At 44.8% G+C, this 19,789-nt stretch overlaps 2 protein-coding genes across 2 annotated transcripts; one reads left to right on the top strand and one right to left on the bottom strand.

Annotated features, from left to right (window-relative positions):
* Positions 1 to 696: 696 nt before the first annotated feature.
* On the bottom strand, positions 697 to 5,891 carry creb3l3a (cAMP responsive element binding protein 3-like 3a; the record flags this gene model as incomplete). The annotated part of the gene is made up of 10 exons (XM_083671089.1): positions 697 to 1,061; positions 1,891 to 1,987; positions 2,447 to 2,531; positions 2,775 to 2,843; positions 3,125 to 3,231; positions 3,348 to 3,458; positions 4,170 to 4,303; positions 4,676 to 4,934; positions 5,173 to 5,286; positions 5,871 to 5,891. 10 exons carry the CDS (start codon positions 5,889 to 5,891, stop codon positions 745 to 747), a joined length of 1,314 nt encoding a protein of 437 aa, XP_083527215.1. The 3' UTR covers positions 697 to 744.
* Positions 5,892 to 10,838: 4,947 nt separating this feature from the next.
* On the top strand, positions 10,839 to 18,791 carry LOC310805500 (elongation factor 2b). Its single transcript, XM_083671216.1, has 13 exons — positions 10,839 to 10,962; positions 12,290 to 12,504; positions 12,733 to 12,914; positions 13,298 to 13,509; positions 13,862 to 14,040; positions 14,231 to 14,336; positions 14,628 to 14,880; positions 15,347 to 15,542; positions 15,852 to 16,218; positions 16,436 to 16,789; positions 17,256 to 17,438; positions 17,899 to 18,031; positions 18,436 to 18,791. Exons 1-13 carry the CDS (start codon positions 10,960 to 10,962, stop codon positions 18,627 to 18,629), a joined length of 2,577 nt encoding a protein of 858 aa, XP_083527342.1. The 5' UTR covers positions 10,839 to 10,959; the 3' UTR covers positions 18,630 to 18,791.
* Positions 18,792 to 19,789: the final 998 nt, after the last annotated feature.

Below are 19,789 nucleotides of genomic sequence, written 5' to 3'. Positions count from 1 at the left end.
CTAGCTCGTTTGTGTGGGAGGTAGGCCGAACCCTAGCTCGTTTGTGTGGGAGGTAGGCCGAACCCTAGCTCGTTTGTGTGGGAGGTAGGCCGAACCCTAGCCCGTTTGTGTGGGAGGTAGGCCTAACCCTAGCTCGTTTGTGTGGGAGGTAGGCCGAACCCTAGCTCGTTTGTGTGGGAGGTAGGCCGAACCCTAGCCCGTTTGTGTGGGAGGTAGGCCTAACCCTAGCCCGTTTGTGTTTATCAAAATAGTCCCCATCGAAATACACAAATCTACACTGTCATCATGTGTACATAGCCATGACGAGGGCAAGAGGGAAGCTCAATTTATCTTGAAAAGCAATTTTACAGTGTAGGCTACATGAATGCAGATCAAGTCAGAAACTATCCTTAAAAACAATACAAAACAATATAACAAACAAGAGGGGGGAAAGACATACAGTATAATATCAAAGGTACAATCAGGAATTATGTATTTATATTTCCCTTACAGTAAACAGGATCCCAGGTATTATCATACTCTGTTTCTCAACATATGTATTTGTGCAATTTATCTGACAGTGTTAATGTTGCACATTAATCAACACTTTTAGTTTTCACATGAATGTAAATGTGCTGGAGCTTGCTAGATAGCTAGCTTCCATCTGTAGGCCCTGGGCAGGTTAAATCAGAGGGATCACATGGGGAGCATAGGCAGCAGAGTGGGTGGTCCTGTGAGTTTTAATCTGGGTTTTGTCCTCTTCCATCACATATCGTCAGCGTGCGGGCGCAGCCTGGACCCACGGGGTGGAATCAAGGTCACCGTGGTCGCTATGTGGCCAGTAATAGGATCCCCATGGAAATGGCCTTGCTCGTCATGACTACTGTTGTGAGGCATGGGGTTGTAATTGGACAGTCCCTGGCCCGTACCCAGCTTGCCCAGGAGAGAGGTAATCTCATCTACACCCTGGTCTCCAGGGAAACGCCGGCGCAGAGATTCGGTCTCGTCTACCGTGGCGTACGGGTGGTCGATGGCATGCACCACTCTGGAGGACTGGAGGTTGCTAAGGGACCGCGACTGGACTGCATGGGAAAGAGAGAGACGGGGAGGAGGGAGGGGGGAGGAGGGGGGGAAGGCGAGGAGCAGGTGTGTATAAGTGAACAGCACCACATGTACTGTATGTAATATTATTCCATTCATGACAGCTTAACTGTGCATGAGGCACGTCTCGATGGTATTCCATGGGCTCCATTGTGCCAGGCTAACTCAATCAAGCACAGCAAAGTATTTGAAATAATTGAACCTAGGTCTGGTACAGGGTGGAGTGTATAAGTGAACAGCTCCACATGTACCATATATGTGTTATTCTACTCATTACAGGTGAACTGGCACCTAATCTTATCCCCAGGCCAGTTGAACTGGAAGACATCAGACTGCTGTAAGCCACAACAAACATGTACCTTGGTCTTTGATCATACGGTACACTTACCTAAAGACAGAGGCAAATTGCTTCTACTGCTCACAGTGCCGACATTCAGCTTACCATGACAAATCACATTTGGCTGGCACTCAAGCAATGTAACAATCTTCAAACATGATGACGTCATTGACATTTTGAAGCCTCTGTAACTTAATAGTTCCTTAAAGTGTTGAGAAGTTTCTCTGTAAGCCTGATGAAAAAGGTACTTAATAATGCATGGCCCTATTGCTCCGGCTGCCAGCTAAGCTCTTTGAAGTGAAAAGCTAGGCTCTGGTGTACAGCCCTTTTATGCAGGTGAGTTGTTTTGGAACCGGGCAAAGAGAGCTGTGGGCTGTGGAAGTGAGTGGTGCCCTAATCAGCCCTCCAGCTGTGATTGGCGGCAACGCGGGCGAACGCGGGCGCTCAGCGGTGGCGACGGGACACTGACTCACCCCTCACTGGGCTGAAGTCCCCGCCCTGGCTGACCTTGGTGTCAGAGAAGGGCTTCAGGTTGGGGAACAGGATCAAGGAGAAGGACAGAAGCAGCACCTGGGGAAAGGGAAGGTGAAAATGGGCTCATTTTGCACTTGGACAATTGTCTCAGAGGTTTGGGGTTTCAGTGCAGCCTGAAATCATCAGAGCGTTTCTTGGCAGGGCGCTACTTGGGTTGAAGATTCATCATTCTGAGCTGAGCTGCCGTATTCCCTCGCTCTGAACAAGGTCACCATCACTGTCATTACTGCATATTCCCTCAATACGTGATGCTAGACGGTCTGATTGGTCGTACAAACTCATTCATATTCATAGTTTGGGTTCCAAAATGTAAATGTGTGCTTTCTGCACTGATGTGGTGTTGTTAGTTGTCCTGCCTAATCCTTCTGGCTCTGGATCTGAGTGCCTCTCTCTGTGACTAGTAATGTATGCCTAGTCCTTTTTTGTGTGTCTGTCTGTCTGTCTGTCTGTCTGTCTGTCTGTCTGTCTGTCTGTCTGTCATTGTAAAGCCCTTACCAGAACACAGGTCCCAGCCTGGGCGGGCTTATTGGTACTGTTCATGACCAAAGACTGCAGTCTGCGTAGCTGTTCCATCAGAGAGCTGAGAGGACACAGGGCAGAAGGAGAGGGAAGAGAAAGGGGAGGGAGGGGGGAGAGAGGGGGAGAGGGAAGGGACGGGGAAGAGAGAGGGGTGGGGAGGGGCCAGGAGAGTGGGAGAGAGAGGGAGTGGAGAGGAGAGGAGAACTCAATTAGTGAATGTTGCCAGACTTGCCATCGGGGGTATACAGACATGAGGAATGGGAGCACTGGTCTGGAGAGATAATTAATATAAAAATCCTGTCACGTGTTGCATTTCTCCAGCTGGAAGACTTTCCGCTGCAGCTCCTGGTTATGTGCGTTGCAAGCAGCCATCCTGGAAAAGGAGGAATTTCCCAGATGAGATAAGCAAGCTGCGTGATCATTCCAAGCAAAACACTAACAGAATCAGATTTTACTGATAGGCTCAAGGACACAGAATTACGCAACAACCCATTAGCTCTTTCACTGTTAACTATTTGTTTTAGTTTGTTTTGTTGTTGTTGTTGATGTTGTTGTTGTTGGTTGGGGGGGGAGGTTCTAGTCAGATTGCTGGACTTGAACATGTGAATCCCAGCCTCCTCCATGCATTTATTATCTATAGGCTGTCAGTAGTACCTGCCCTCCAGTCCATCAATATATTCCTTTTTCTTTTTTCGACTCTCTTGGGCAGACTGCTTGTTCCGGATCTTTCTGCGTATTTTCTTCAGAATTCTCTCCTCATACTAATGGAAATAGGCAAGGAGAGAAAATATGGGGGTTGTTAGCGCCCATCACACATTCTCAGGAGCCATGAAGTTGTTGTTAAGCTGCAAAAAAACTGGCAGGAAATTGTAGCTACCTTGGTGAGGGGGAGTTGGCTAGGCAGACTCATGCCCTCCTTGGCAAGAAGTTTCTTCTCATCCTCATTGAGAATCAACTCTTGGATGGACTGCTGGGACTGCTGTGGGGGCTGGTGTTGAGATAGGAATGTTAATATGTAAAACATCTTGACCAGCGGACTGAAGCTTCTCTCTCTGCTCTTGCTGGGCCAGGTTCAGGGTAAGCAGAGTGTGGTTTGAAGGAGTGCAGAGTGGCATGACATAGCCCCATCCATTCTCATTTCATGCTTTGCTCATGCCAATTACATTGCAGGAGCCCAAGTCATCTCCAGCGACTGTCACTTATAAGTTGACCTGTGCTCCACTGACTGGCAATTCATGTGCTGTGAGCACCTATACCTGTCTCCTCAAAGCTCCAACACATACACACAAAGACAAATGTGAAGACTCGCTCATACACACACACACACACACACACACACACACACACCTAAACTAAAACCTCTATCCTCACACACACGCACAGTACATCTATATACTCCCATACAGCCTAGAGTGAAGCATTGTGAAAGGACCCACATATTTATGAAGTCATGCAGTTGCTTGGACTGAGTCACTCCATGAGTCACACACACACATACACACACACACACACACACACACACACACACACACACACACACACACACACCTGAACTAAAGCCTCCATCCTCACACACATATATCTACATACTCCCATACAGCCCAGAATGAAGCATTGTGATGGCAAAGGACCACCTATTTCATCACCACCTCCCCTCCCGCCTCCCCCATCTCTCTCCCCCCACCCACCAAGAACTCACCAGCTCAGATGTGCCAGAGAGCAATAGGTCCTTGACAGTGAGAGGGAAGCCAGAGGACAGCTGGGTTTTGTGTACTTCAGAGGGACAGTGTGTCACTCGAGACCTGCCTGGGTAGAGGCCAGACTCCCATTCATCTGCAGCCACAGAGGGAGAGGGGGAGAGAGAGAGAGAGAGAGAGAGAGAGAGAGAGAGAGAGAGAGAGAATGAAAGAAAAAAAGAGAAAGGACATGTGAGCAGCCAGAAGGGCCAGCATTAGTGTGTTTATAGTCATATATATAGAACATCAAGACAGTTGGGATTTTCCTTATACTGTATGTACATCTCGCAAACACAGATGGTGTTGCTCGCACTGTAAACTTCTAATTTCTATATTCAACATCAAGTAATAGAAAATACTCTCTTCGTGTTATAAAATTTTCAATGTAATCTTATTTCCTTCAAGATTACCTCTTCATCCTCCTCAAGCCTATTTGAAGTGCAAATGAGCACTAAATATGATGTCTTACTGAGATCAATGGAGAAGTCTGCCTCCAGCGAGGCCTTGGTTTGAGTCTGGGTCTGGGTGTTGGGGTAGTGGGTCTCTCCGGGAGGGCTCTTGGGGCGCTGGGGGCTGTCCATCTGGTCCGAATGGGGGTCTTCACTGATGCCGCTATCACTGGGGGATGGAGACCACAGGGGGGACCCGGACACAGAGTCACTGCGACCCAGGAGAGCATTCAGGAAGTCCTCACCTTGCTGTGCCGGGCCTGGGCCTAGATGCAACATCTGTCAAAGTCAAAACCCAAATAAGACCATGGTGATTATACAGCCCTGGCTGGCAGGTAGTGTGATTTTAAACAGGCAGGATATATAGACACAGGGATCAAATAGACACAGCCAAGGTGCAGCTGAGAATGTAAAGACACACCGCGCCGCATGAGGACCAGTAACATCAAAGAGTAGGTGACCCCCCCCCGCCCACACACACACACACACACACACACACACACACACACACACTCACGTTTGGCTCCTGGATTGACCAGATATGGTTGCCATGGTGTCCCATTTCCTCATGACGAAGGATTCCATCGTTCTGATCAAACAGTAAATCAAGCAGCTCCATCCCACCACAGCCCTAGGACGGAACCACTCCAGTAATGTTAATGTCATCACCCTGCCCCACGTTTACCAAGAGAGATAACATACAGAGAGCATTACAGCACAGAGGGGTTGTAAAAGCAAATATGCTCAGGGCTGGTACTGTGGGGGGTTTTATTTCCACTATTTAATGACACTTCTTTCTGACTATAGTTGAAAACTCAGATACGTGGACCTTCCCTGTAACTAGTTAGTTTTTCCATTCAGTTCATATATTCAGTATCTAGAGGTTCAGTATGTAGGTTTGAGCTTTAAAATGTATAATATGTATGTGTGTGAGGATGAAGGCTTTAGTGTGATTTATGCCGCTATTAGAAAACCAATATGTATATTGTTTACATTTTCAGTGAGGCCAAAGAGACTAGCCATGTACACAATACCACACACACACACACACACACACACACACACACACACACACACACTCATTACCACTGGCACGTACATCTATTGCGTGCCCTGAACTTTGGTCAAATATGACTTATCTTGGCTGCCCTGATAACCCAACTTTAAACAAAGAACAAGAAAAGCTGACAAATGAAGACCCACAGGCCCACTTACCTGGTCTGTGTAGTGCTCCATTGTTTCAGCAATAGGGTGGCACAGACAAGAAGCTCCCAAAATAGCACAAATCTAGCTAAACGGTCAGTTTGTTTTGTTGTGAAGCAGCTCTGTTCTAGACCACTGTGCGTCTCTACTGTATCTCTCTGCTCTTCTTCTGAGGTCCAAAGTTTAAACTCCAACACAGCACACTCAGTGAGTCACCAACCCAAAAGCTGTTTCCTCATTGGCTAGGTAATGATGAGATTTGATTGGCAGGAGACACTGAGGCGACTTACAAGTTTGTCTGTCTGGAAACAGAGAACTCTCGTCGAAGATGGACAAGACTGGAAAGATCAAAGTTCACTCTTTCCTTTCTTCCAATTGTGTTTGGTAGTAGATTGACAGGGGAATAAGCAAAACCTATGTAGTAGTATGTAGTATGTACACTGCCTGCAGTGTTTATAGGCTACATTGTCACTCATCTATATCAACCTATTCATAAAGTCCACAAAGTATATTTGTAAGTACTGCAAAGAAGTTATCAACGTGATATGATTTCTCAAATGATTTGTCTACAAGTGAGACAAATCTGTAAAGCTGTATTTTATAGTGCCATATAGGTTACCTACATGTATAATGTCCTTAGAAACTACAACAGTATAATTACATAATTATTACCTAACAATTACATATTGGTTACTTGCAGATTCATTAAAGATACCAGAAAGTTCAAGATACCCAATATTACCAAGGATTTGCCAATTTAGTTGAATATTTTCATGTAATTACCACTAAGTCTTCATTCATGACAGATCTTTATTCATTCATAAAAGGACTCTTGAGTGTGACATTCTATCCTGTTTATTCAAAGACACATCTTTTATTGTTGAAGAACACAAAGACATCTGCTGTCATTTCAGACATATTCTGATGGATCCACATGATGTCATTGCTTTGATTCTGAGCAAGGCTTAAGAGTTTCTGAAGCGCTTCGCAGGCAGAAATCAATATCACCAACCCATGGGAGGATGTTGACGGCTACACTTTTCTAAAGTAACATTTTAGCCATAATAGCATGTGAAAACATACTGGGCTAAACATTAAGCAATCAAGGAGATAATCCACCAAAATGTGTGTGTGGTTGTATACTGACAATGGCTATTATGTTTCAATGTGCAAGACAAGTCTGTTCAATTCTTATTTTGTCAATACTGATTCTCAGGACAAAAGTCAAAATGTTGAAGGCAAACGCATCTAGCAAAGGCTTTTAGTATGTGCCTTCCAATTGTGAGGGCTATTTTTCTTAAGAGCTATGCTCTTGAACACTCAGCAAAAAAAAGACAGACATGTTTGTGTGAAATTGTGGTACTATTTCTTCCTTGCACTCTGATTGCCTGTCTGTGAGCATGATCACTTGGTCACTTGATTACTGAACCTCCCACTCACAACAACTCTCACTCTTTCCTACAGTTTGTTCTGAAAGCAGCCGTCTCCTCCTCAGTTTACGAATAGATCACTGCCAATAATCATCATGGTTTTCATTGTAGAAGGATTAAGTTTATCATTATTGCCTCTTTATCTGATTGAGAATGGGTCCAAAGGGTAAACCCCTATCCTTATAGGCTGTGGGCTGAATTTGAACATTGTTACAACATCTGAAAAGCAATATAGTCAATATAAAAAACTCTGTGGCTATGGAAGTACCCTTTATGTATACAGTGTTGTAACCGGTCATTGCTCCTACATATTGTTTGTTCGAAGCATGCAATCAATATGACAAAAATACATACAACAGTCTGTGAGGATATTATTGTATTGCCTCGCCATGACAACAGCAGATTGTAATAGTGTGTGACTGTGAGATACTTAATGTACTGGTAGACACAGGCTCTCTCAGGTTCGTCTCAGTCATGTGGCATGAGGCTGACTTGAAAGTGCCCCAAGCCAAAAGTAAGCAGGAGTTAAATTGGCTGGATAAGATATCATCTGCAATGGCCTCTGAAGTGTTGCTGCGGCCTACAGTGAAGTACCACTACGCTGTCATTCCATTCCAGGCCTGAATGACCATGTTGACGAGGCATAAATGGAGAGCATGAAATCTCACCTTGAGCATTTGTTTGGTCTGAATGACACTTGATTGATGTGAAAAGCTTATCCTGAACACTGTATTTCTGCGAATGCCTGTTTATTCTCCTGCCAAATAATTGGTCTGCATGTCCACTCCAACTGTGGAAGTCTATGACACAAAATAATGGAATAATTGTGGAGGCGTTTGAATAACAGCATCAATAAAGGAAATTCAAACCAAAGTGGTAGTGTTTTGCCATTGAATGACCATGTCAGTGGAAGCAGATCTGAATAGAAAAGCTGCTGTACACCTTAGACAGTTTTACAAGATCCGTATACGAGGAAAAACCTTGAAGTAAAGTGGGTTCCTGTACACTATCTCTGCTTAGACTTGACAAAGCCCCCCAAACATTGAATACTTTAAGATTCACTTTCACTTGAGTAAAGTATAGACATAATAAAGTGGGCTCTTGCATACTGTCACTGCCAGCAAATTGAACATTTGATAACTGCACCATTTCAGTCATATAAACCTGACATAGCTTCATGTGACTGAAGTATTGTCCTCAATAAATGTCCAATTTGGAAGCAGAGACAGTGTGCAGGAGATGGGAGTCCACTATACCAAGTGAAAGTAGGTAATTATTTAATGTTTGATAGGTTTTATTGATTTTATCTGGATATCAAATGGCTTGCAAAATGTTTACTTTCATTTTGGATATCTACTATTAGACTGCTTCTCTGGCCTGTTTTGAAAAGTAAAAAGAAAATATTATTTTATTTTCTACAAATACCAATGTTTCTAACCACACCATAGAGCTTTATATCTTGTCGAAAACGTTGAATCTGGAGAGGCCTTTTGAGTGGAGTACAGGACATTCTGTATCTCTATGGTATACTACTGTTCTGTCATCAGATAATAGTCAGGGATAACAGCAATGCAGACTGGTAGACCATGTTTTATGGCACTTTGGATGACCTGTGATTTCAAACCCGCTGGCGATGCAAAATGTGAATTGAATGTAGCTCAGAGGCTCCACCTGCTGGATGACTTAATGAAGTGACATGGTATTCATTGGGCTTGTTTGACTTTGACAAAATTGAACCAAACAAGAACTCAGGCGAGGCTAGTTACAGTAGGGAAGAACAGAAAATGTATCTTCTCAAGCCAGGCCAATATCTGTGTATCACTTTCTTTCTGTGTGTGTGTGTGTGTGTGTGTGTGTGTGTGTGTGTGTGTGTGTGTGTGTGTGTGCGCGCGTGCGTGCGTGCGTGTGTGCGTGTGTGTGTGTGTGTTTGAATGCATTATTTGAGTACACAAGAAAGAAAACATCACAAAAGCCCAAGTCTTTAAATGGACACTTCACCCATTTTGTACCAAAGCTTCCAAATGTGTTCTCGAGATCAAAAGCTAGGTATCACTAGTTTGAGGATTTTACCCTGAGTTACTTATTTGGGGGTAATCACACGATTTTGAAAACTACAAGGAGCTTTAGGGAGGAGTGAGGTTATGATTATCAAAATTAGGTTTGTTTACATCCATAAGCTCTAGCCTAGCGCATACATCTATCACTTCTGTTCACTTCTTTGCATCTTTGACGCTAGCTTTGACGCTCCTCCGTGGCTGGCTGGGAGGTGCAAAGTGCTATGGGCATTATAGCATTCTGACATATCACTTCCTGCTCATATAGAAGGATATTTTCTCGCTTATTTGCTCGAATTTGTCTATGTTTCCTGGCTATTTAGACAACAAGGACCACTAATAACTTGCTGTTGAGTCGTGGTAACAATCACTATCTTTCAACTTATATTGACATGTTTCTTTATCTTGAAAGTAGTCTATGGGCCAGGAGAAACTGTAACCAATGGTTCAGAGTTGTTTTAACATTTTCGGCCAAAATCTCCTCGAATTAACTCTCTGACTTGGTTGGAAGTAACTTTGAGGTGATTTAGCCACAAATGTTCAACCTTTTTTTGGTTCTCCAATTCTAATCGTTTTTTTGTTAGAGGTGGGTAAAGTAAGCTGAGATTTGTAGTGGTTATTCAAACAACTCTGAACCATGGATTACAGTAAGGTTTCAAGGAAACATCTGACTATAAATTGAAAAGTCAAAACAGATATCTGGACTCCTCCGTGTATATATATATGCCATTTAGCTGACGCATTTATCCAGAGTGCATACATTTCAGTATATATGGTCCCAGGAGAATTCAAACCCACCACCTAAACGTTGTTAGCGCCATGCTCTACCAACGGAGCCATAGAGCTGATGTTTTATTTTCATGACACAGCCTAGGGGTAAAGCATCATCTCTTCTACGCACATTGTGTATGCTAACTACAACCACTGACACGGGTCAGAATATTGCCAGTTACTTTCATTTTAATTAATGGGCTTGTGAGGATTTGTATCATCTCGAGCTGCTGTACCATAAGCAGTCAATGCAGGAACATGTTCACAAACAAACAACAAGTAAACCTAAAATACAAAACACAACCAAAAAATCTATAAACACAAAAAATAACACAATAAACACAATGACACCATTAAACAAGGGGGAATAGTGTAGCCTCCACATGGAACACATTAGATACGTAGCTGGCTGCCTTTGTGCATATTATTATTATAAGTATGCCTATGAAGTTCACGACAAGTGCGAGAGGGTGTACTGTAGGCTATCTGCACCACATACTAAATGCATTACCAAGGTGTGGCTCATGAATGTGTATGGAAACCATTAGATATGATGATTGGTTCAGCATTATTTTACGGTTATTCGATTGAATACGGGAAGACGGTTGTGTGAATCTGGATGGGGAAAATAAAGTGGACTGATTTGCAGTGACTGTTTATTACGAGCTGAGTTCGTGTTTGTTGCCGACATGACATAGTGCGTCTCTACGCAAAGGACGCAGCTTGCAGTATAAAACCGTGCTTGTTGACGTAACCGGTCTCTTCCCTGCCTATGCCCTCGTGAGGTGGGCAGTGTGCAACTTGTGTCTCCTTTCCTACAAAGCGAATCCAGAACCATCCGTCAAAATGGTGAGCTAAATCAATGTATTCTATATGGTTACGGCTATGTAGTTAAGTGTTTCTCCCTGTCATTTGAGTATTGTAACTTCCAAATGTATCTGTGTTGAGATTAAGATGTAGTACGCGGAGAATTGCGCTTGGAACAAAATGGCACCCATTCCATTGTAGGAACAGCCCTTTACGCACTCAATATGTCGTTGTCAGCCTATGCCTGTTTTAGTCCCTTTTATTGTTTTAAATGGTGCAATAACACATAGTAAGACCGACTGAAGCAAAAGTCATTTGACAGCTATTTCACGGCAGAATTGTCACTGCAGTGGCTGATTCCGTTAACTTGCTAATGACGTTAGCGTGATTGAGCCCGCCTATGGCTATGCTAGTAGTCCTGTCTTGTGCTTGGCTATCGATTTTAATTTATTGTGCATTGTCAGCTAGTCGTACCATAACCGGTGATAAAGACCACTAACTAACTAGTTGAATATTATAGAGCGCGTTATGCTGTGTTGATCGAGGTTTCAGCATCTGTACCAGCCAGCTGAATGTAATTACAGGATACCGGCATTTCATGTGCCACTAGCAATCATTGCTAAAGTAAAGTCTGTACACGTGGCCTATTCTGACTTCGCCGTCCGCTGCGTTGGCGCACTAGATTGCGTTTACATTGGAGTTTAAAGCAGATGTTTATGTAACTTCCGTCTAATACGCTCGGTCTCTACTTAAGTGGTGTTCGTTAGCAGGTGTTACATCGTTAATATTTCTACAGTGCTGGCTACATCCGTTAGCTTAGCGAGGCCTTTTCTTTGGTCTGGGCCCCTTGTAGCTGCGTCGCCACCCCGAAAACCTTGATTATGCAACAATCAAGGTCTCCATACTAAAGTGTCCATCTATTCTTCTATTAGAGCGGTTTTGTTGTAGCTTAAAGTATGTATGTAGCTAGCTTGGTAAGATTTGAGAAGTATGAGGCCAGCAACCCGGTGACCAACAGTTACCGGCAAGTATACACATGACAGCTGTTGGCCGGTCCAGTGCCGCATAGGCAGTTGCGTCAGCAGGCAGTGCCTCACCCCACTCATAATGGTAGTGCCTTTCTACTGTTCCTAGCTATGGAGAATCAGCATTTTCCACACCAGTGCTAAGCCATCTACATTGTCTGAATAGAATAGCCTACCCTCAATAAGAGTAATGTAATGCCCCATGTAAGAAGAGGATGACAATGCATTCATGTAAATAGTAGCTAACCTGGTTACTCAGCTGAAGTTGGCCACATGATTGAAATATTCAGTCTACTTGACAATATTTCAATATGATAACCTCTTATCTCCCCCCCCCTCCCCAGGTGAACTTTACCGTAGACCAGATCCGTGAGATCATGGACAAAAAGGCCAACATCCGTAACATGTCTGTGATTGCGCACGTGGACCACGGCAAGTCCACCCTGACAGACTCGCTGGTGTCGAAGGCTGGGATCATCGCCTCAGGCCGTGCTGGAGAGACCCGCTTCACCGACACACGAAAGGATGAGCAGGAGCGTTGCATCACCATCAAGTCCACGTGAGTCTATTCCCCCCCCCGTGCTGATGTATGTTAAAACGGCTTCAGGTTTGGCCGGTGATTTAATGTAAGTTTCAAATGGTGTGACCGATTGCATGAATGAATTTGCGGTCATTTTTCTGATCCACCAGGCTAGTCTTGGCCACGCTCATCACTCACCTGTCAGAACTTGGGTTGTGATGATGCAGGGTAGGTTAAACCAATGTCATTCTTCTCCTCCCTCTGCAGCGCTATCTCTTTGTTCTACGAGTTACACGAGAATGACTTGGCATTCATCAAGCAGGCCAAAGATGGCGCTGGGTTTCTGATTAACCTGATCGATTCCCCCGGGCACGTTGACTTCTCCTCGGAGGTAACAGCCGCTCTCCGTGTCACTGACGGAGCCCTGGTCGTGGTGGACTGCGTGTCTGGTAAGGAGATGACTGACGCTTGGCTAATTGCAATTGAGAGTACTACACTTGTGAAAGTTTAAGAACATGTGTAGGAGTGTGAAGCTTTACCGCTTTGTATTATCAAACTCATGGAACCGAACAGGTGCACCATGCTGCTGCACTTTGTTGGCAGCCTTCAAAATATTGATATCCTCAATGGAGGCATTAGAATTGATTCAACTTGGATGCGACCCTTTCTATAATTACTTGTCTATGTAACCGTTTTTCTTGTGTGCATGTTTCCCCTCTATTTGTCAATGTAAAGTGTCTTTAGTTTCCTTCAGAATCAGAATTCTTTTATTTGGCCAAGTATATTTGAACATACAGGAAATTGACTCATGATGCCCGCCTCTCCCGTCCAGGTGTGTGTGTGCAGACTGAGACGGTGCTCAGGCAGGCCATTGCTGAGAGGATCAAGCCTGTCCTGATGATGAACAAGATGGACCGTGCCTTGCTGGAGCTGCAGCTGGAGCCTGAGGATCTGTTCCAGACCTTCCAGCGTATCGTGGAGAACGTCAACGTCATTATCGCCACCTACGGAGAAGATGAGGGTGGACCCATGGGCAGCATCATGGTGAGCGTCCTGGGAAACTCTTCATAGAGAACACAGTACAGAGTGCATTAAAGGAACATGGATAGATTAAGTTAATTATGAGAACTTGAATAGCTTTTAAGAAGTGATTTGTTTTTTAAAAATGGGTTTGGGTAGGAGGATTGATGTGATCATTTGGCACTTAAACTAGGTTGAATTTTGGGCGTGCAACTGGCATTGTTCCAATTCAGATTTGTGCCAAACTCAAGCTGGTGCATGACTCATGAAGTCATTGCTCTGTAAGCAAAAGGCTGAAATTCTTGTTTGTCTTGTCTTTTTACATTAAAAGCTTATACCAAGAAAGACCTGAACTAATGACTGTTGTCCTTCACAGATTGATCCCATCGTAGGTACCGTTGGCTTCGGGTCTGGACTTCACGGTTGGGCCTTCACCCTCAAGCAGTTTGCTGAGATGTATGTGTCCAAGTTCGCTGCCAAGGGCGAGGCTCAGCTGTCTGCCACAGACCGTTGCAAGAAGGTTGAGGACATGATGAAGAAGCTGTGGGGCGATAGGTAAGCAGGCCTGGCAAGAGGCCACCATCACATTAGTTATAACTTGATGTTGAATGTTTATTTACTTATTCTATTCTCTTCCATTGTTATTCCATTAACATGGGAAAGTGTTCCCCAGCGGCTCCTGTAATGGTTTGCGTGGATCGATGCTTTCCTACTGTAGTTAACTGAAGGCTCTTCCTCTTCTCAGGTATTTTGACCCAGCCACTGGCAAGTTCAGCAAGACACCCAACGGCCCTGATGGCAAGAAGCTCCCCCGTACTTTCGCTCAGCTCATCTTGGACCCCATCTTCAAGGTGTGTAGGGAACATAACTCTTGTTTCATAACAGATGTATTGCCGAATACAAAGGTTATCCATCATACACACAGAAGTCCTAAATACGATAGTTGCCGTTTTTTTTAGTAGTGTTCTATAGGTATGCCTTTGGGTGATGACTCAAACATTCTTCACTTTGACCTGATTGTCCAGTGATGATAAACTTCAGTCTGACGTGTGGCTAAGCAATACTGCAATTCAACCTCTCCACACCACCACTACAATTGTATTGTCCCCTTATATAAACATGTATCTCTGCCCCCCCCCCAGGTGTTCGATGCCATCATGAACTTCAAGAAGGAGGAGACCGCCAAGCTGATTGACAAGCTGGACATCAAGCTGGATGCTGAAGACAAGGAGAAGGAGGGCAAGCCCCTGCTGAAGGCTGTTATGCGTCGCTGGCTGCCTGCCGGAGAGGCCCTGCTCCAGATGATCACCATCCACCTGCCTTCCCCTGTCACCGCCCAGAGGTACCGCTGTGAGCTCCTCTACGAAGGACCTGGAGATGATGAGGCTGCCATGGGTAAGACTACGCTGCCCATAATGCACTTGCTGCCACCAATACTGCCCTGTTTCTCACTGCCTGTTTAACAATACCGTTCATTTATAATATGCTTTTGTTGCACAAATCTCAAATGAGGTCAAAATACTTTTTTTTTTTTTTTTTAAATGCATATCTGAAATGTGACCTTTGATGTCTCGCTTTATTTTCACTGAAGAATTGGATAACAGGTTTATGGCAGATAAAGGTTATTCATTATACACAGAAGTCCAAACCACAATAGTTGCAATTTTCAGTAGTGTTCTATCGGTATGTCTTTGGGTGATGACTCAAACATTCTTCACTTTGACCTGATTGTCCAGTGATGATAAACCAAAGTCTGACATGTGCCTAAGCAACGTGGCACTTTATTGGATAGACGCTTACTTGGCATATCCACAAGTCACATGGCTCATTGATAGTTAATGTAATTGTAACTCTCCCTCAGGTATCAAGAGCTGTGACTCAAAGGGTCCCCTCATGATGTACATCTCCAAGATGGTGCCCACCACCGACAAGGGTCGCTTCTACGCTTTTGGCCGTGTCTTCTCTGGCACCGTGTCTACTGGCCTGAAGGTGCGCATTATGGGACCAAACTTCACCCCAGGAAAAAAGGAGGATCTCTTTGTTAAGCCCATCCAGAGGTTGGTACACCAACTAATTTCTGCTAGTTTGGGCAAGTTCCTAGCCCTGTGGATTGAAAGACTGCTTCATTCTTTATTTTGTGTTGAGGGAACATCCAACATGAGGCGTTTTGCTTATGCAACTCTCTCAGAATGTGGTAATGGCGCACTGAGTTTGTTTACAAGAGAATTTGTGCGTAAGACTTCCACACAGAGGAACAGTTCCGCTTGTACATTATTGGTTGTAGTAGCATCGATTGGAGGCTCACAGGCATACATTAAATTGTACACCAATTAACAATTCTCATCCTCTCCCTCCCTACCTACCAGGACCATTCTGATGATGGGACGTTATGTTGAGCCCATTGAGGACGTACCCTGCGGAAACATTGTGGGTCTGGTTGGTGTGGACCAATACCTTGTCAAGACCGGGACCATCACCACCTTCGAGCAGGCCCACAACATGAGGGTGATGAAGTTCAGCGTCAGCCCTGTGGTGAGAGTGGCTGTGGAAGCCAAGAACCCCGCTGATCTGCCCAAGTTGGTGGAAGGTCTGAAGCGTCTTGCCAAGTCCGACCCCATGGTGCAGTGCATCATTGAGGAGTCTGGAGAGCACATCATCGCTGGTGCTGGAGAGCTGCATCTGGAGATCTGTCTCAAGGATCTTGAGGAGGACCATGCCTGCATTCCACTGAAGGTAATGATGATGACAATCATGACGGTTTGTGAAGTTTTCCAATGTGTTGAAATTAGTGCTTTTCCTTGCAGATGTAATTGGGAACACTGGTCTCAATCTTTTAGTGTTTAGCTGGCCGATATTGATGTCAGTACCTTGTATGCATGTTGGAGCCTTGCCTACATGTTGTTTTGAATGAGTACTGCAATGTGCTGACTGAATTCCTTCTCTTTCACAGAAATCGGACCCTGTGGTGTCCTACAGGGAGACTGTGAGTGAAGAATCCGATCAGATGTGCCTGGCCAAGTCACCCAACAAGCACAACCGTCTGTACATGCGTGCCCGTCCCTTCCCCGATGGCCTGGCTGAGGACATCGAGAAGGGAGACATCTCCCCCCGCCAGGAGTTGAAGATCCGTGCCCGTTTCCTCGCCGACAAGTACGAGTGGGACGTGGCAGAGGCCAGGAAGATCTGGTGCTTCGGACCTGACGGAACCGGACCTAACCTGCTGATGGACGTGACCAAGGGAGTCCAGTACCTTAACGAGATCAAGGACAGTGTGGTTGCTGGCTTCCAGTGGGCCACCAAGGAGGTGAGCATGGATGGAGGGTGGGTGGATGCATGAAGATGGATTCATGGGTGGGTGACGGGATGGGTAGTGTGATAATGATAGTTTATGCAGGTTTTCAAGTTACTTACTTTTTTACATTTACGGCATTTAGTAGACGCCTTTATCCAAAGCGACTTGAAACAAATACATAAGTGAATATAAGTAAGTGAATCATCTATCCATCAGTCATCATAAGATAAAGATCAAATCAAACACACACACAGGGGCCTATTTTGGCCTAGTACAACTATAAGCAGCAGATTTGGACTTGATTATCATTTCTACCGGTGGTTTGTATTTGTAGCAGCATGGTTCAATCTGATTACCTTTGATGCACTTAATGGCTGACAGCATCCTATCTACTGCCAGTCTGTTTGCAGGTTGAATGGACAGATGTCCAAGTACAAGGGTCTGACATCAAAACACTCTTCCTCCTTTCCGTTCCCAGGGTGTCCTGTGTGAGGAGAACATGCGCGCTTGCCGTTACGACGTTCACGACGTGACCCTCCACACCGACGCCATCCACCGTGGTGGCGGTCAGATCATCCCAACCGCCCGCAGAGTGCTGTACGCCTGCCAGCTTACAGCCCAGCCTAGACTCATGGAGCCCGTCTACCTGGTCGAGATTCAGGTAGGCAACGCACTCCCGCTGCTCCTTGAACAGTTTGTTTACTTGTTCACTAGGGCTGAGTATTGCTAGGGACCTCACGATGTATAGACTGAGATTCACCTACGATTTTAAGTATTTCGATACTGTGATGTATTGCGATTCAATATAGCAAAAAAGAAAAGTTCAGTTTTCAGACAAGTGTGTACTACTGTACCATCGACTTCCAGCTTTACTTTCCTTGTACAGCTTGTGCACAACTGTCTGTAAAAAATAAGAAAGTTCCTTGACATGTTTACCATTTAGCGGAACCAGTCTTTCCACCTCTGGATGGGCATAGGTCTTTGCAAATACAATGCTGCCGATGTTAGTCATCTTTGTACTCTGAATTGGAGGGTAGTTGAGTTGTGGTCCACAGATTTAGCTCACTCTGCTATGACACTTAATTGACTGTATGTCTGTCTCTACCTTCTCTCCCCTCCAGTGTCCTGAGCAGGTGGTGGGTGGAATCTATGGTGTGCTGAACAGGAAGCGTGGACACGTGTTCGAGGAGTCCCAGGTCATGGGAACCCCCATGTTCATTGTCAAGTGCTACCTGCCTGTCAATGAGTCATTTGGTGAGTGACCCCCACCCAGTACTGTGATGTGTCCAGAGCTATTCAATGTGTTTTTAACTGACTGGTCAATTAGTTCCCAGAAATAGTTTGCACTTATCCGATGCAGAACACTAGTATACATTTTCCTTCCATGGACATTAGATAGGATTGGGCCTTTTGGCAAAAAATAATAGCTATATTAACTCACCAACTGCTAAAGTATTCCGGAACATTCACCGCCTAGAGCGCCAAGTGTTTTGTTGTGTTTACCTAGCAACAACCCTTTGTTTGGCTACAAAATGAAGCATCATAATTTATGCATTTTTGGTGAATAAATTCACCCGTGGCACTTAAATGATTTGAGGTGTGTTGATCAGTTTTTCATTGGCAATTTTAATAACCTTTCCCATCTGTTCCATCGCCAGGTTTCACAGCAGATCTGCGCTCCAACACCGGTGGCCAGGCCTTCCCACAGTGTGTGTTTGACCACTGGCAGGTCCTCCAGGGAGACCCCCAGGACCCCACCACCAAGACCGCCATCATCGTTGCTGAGACACGCAAACGCAAGGGGCTCAAAGAGGGCGTTCCCGCATTGGACAACTTCCTGGACAAATTGTAAAAGGCTGCCCCCACCATTCCTCCCCCACCCCCTTATTCCCCCTCCACACCTGGGGACAGGACTGTACAGACCACCATGAGCACTAATGTTTGCCAAAAGGAGAAGTTGAGACTATAACAAAAAGCATTTGGAATTGTAAACAATAAAGGAAAATAAAAATTGTATTATTGTTTGATCTTTTTATTGGGGTGTTGGAAGGGTTTAGGATTTAGGGATGTAGATTGACAATGCTTTCAGGTAAATATCAGGACATTGCCAAAGTGGTTTTATTTACTAGAATTATAATTTGGTAGTTGGGATACTACCCACATGGGATCTGTGAAAATAAAGCTGTTAGGTGTTGAGCTGCCTGTTGACTAGTTGGGAGTGTGGCAAGCACATTCCAGGACTGTGCTGCTAGCTAATTGCAGTGCATTCGGAAAGTATTGAGACCTCAACTTTTTCCACATTTTGCTGTTACAGCCTTATTCTAAAATGGGTTCAATTCATTTTTTTTTGTCATCAATCGACACACAATGCCCCATAATGATAAAGCGAAAATGAGTTTTTGGAAATGTTTGCTAATTTATTAAAAATAAAAAACTGATATCACATTTGCATAAGTATTCAGACTCTTTGCTATGACACTCGAAATTGAGCTCAGGTGCATCCTGTTTCCATTGATCATCCTTGAGATGTTTCTATGACTTGATTGGAGTCCACCTGTGGTAAATTCAATTGATTGGTCATGATTTGGAACGGCACACACCTGTCTATATAAGGTCCCACAGTTGACAGTGCATGTCGGAGCAAAAACCAGGCCATGAGGTTGAAGGAATTGTCCGTAGACCTCCAAGACAGGATTGTGTTGAGGTGCAGATCTGGGGAAGGGTACAAAAAAATGTCTGTAGTACTTAAGGTCCCCAACAGTAGCCTCCATCATTCCTAAATGGAAGAAGTTTGGAACCACCAAGACTCTTCCTCGAGCTGGCCGCCCAGCCAAACTGAGCAATAAGGGGTGAAGGGCCAGCGTCAGGGAGGTGACCAAGAACCCAATGGTCACTCTGACAGAGCTCCAGAGTTCCTCTGTGGAGATGGGAGAACCTTCCAGAAGGACAACCATCTCTGCAGCACTCCACCAATCAGGCCTTTATGGTAGACTGGCCAGACGGAAGCCACTC

The sequence above is a fragment of the Argentina silus genome, assembly GCF_951799395.1.
Source record: "Argentina silus genome assembly, chromosome: 6".
NCBI classification, from domain to species: domain Eukaryota; kingdom Metazoa; phylum Chordata; class Actinopteri; order Argentiniformes; family Argentinidae; genus Argentina; species Argentina silus.
The sequence above is the reverse complement of the archived record's forward strand: the minus strand, read 5'-3'. Positions and strand labels throughout refer to the sequence as shown.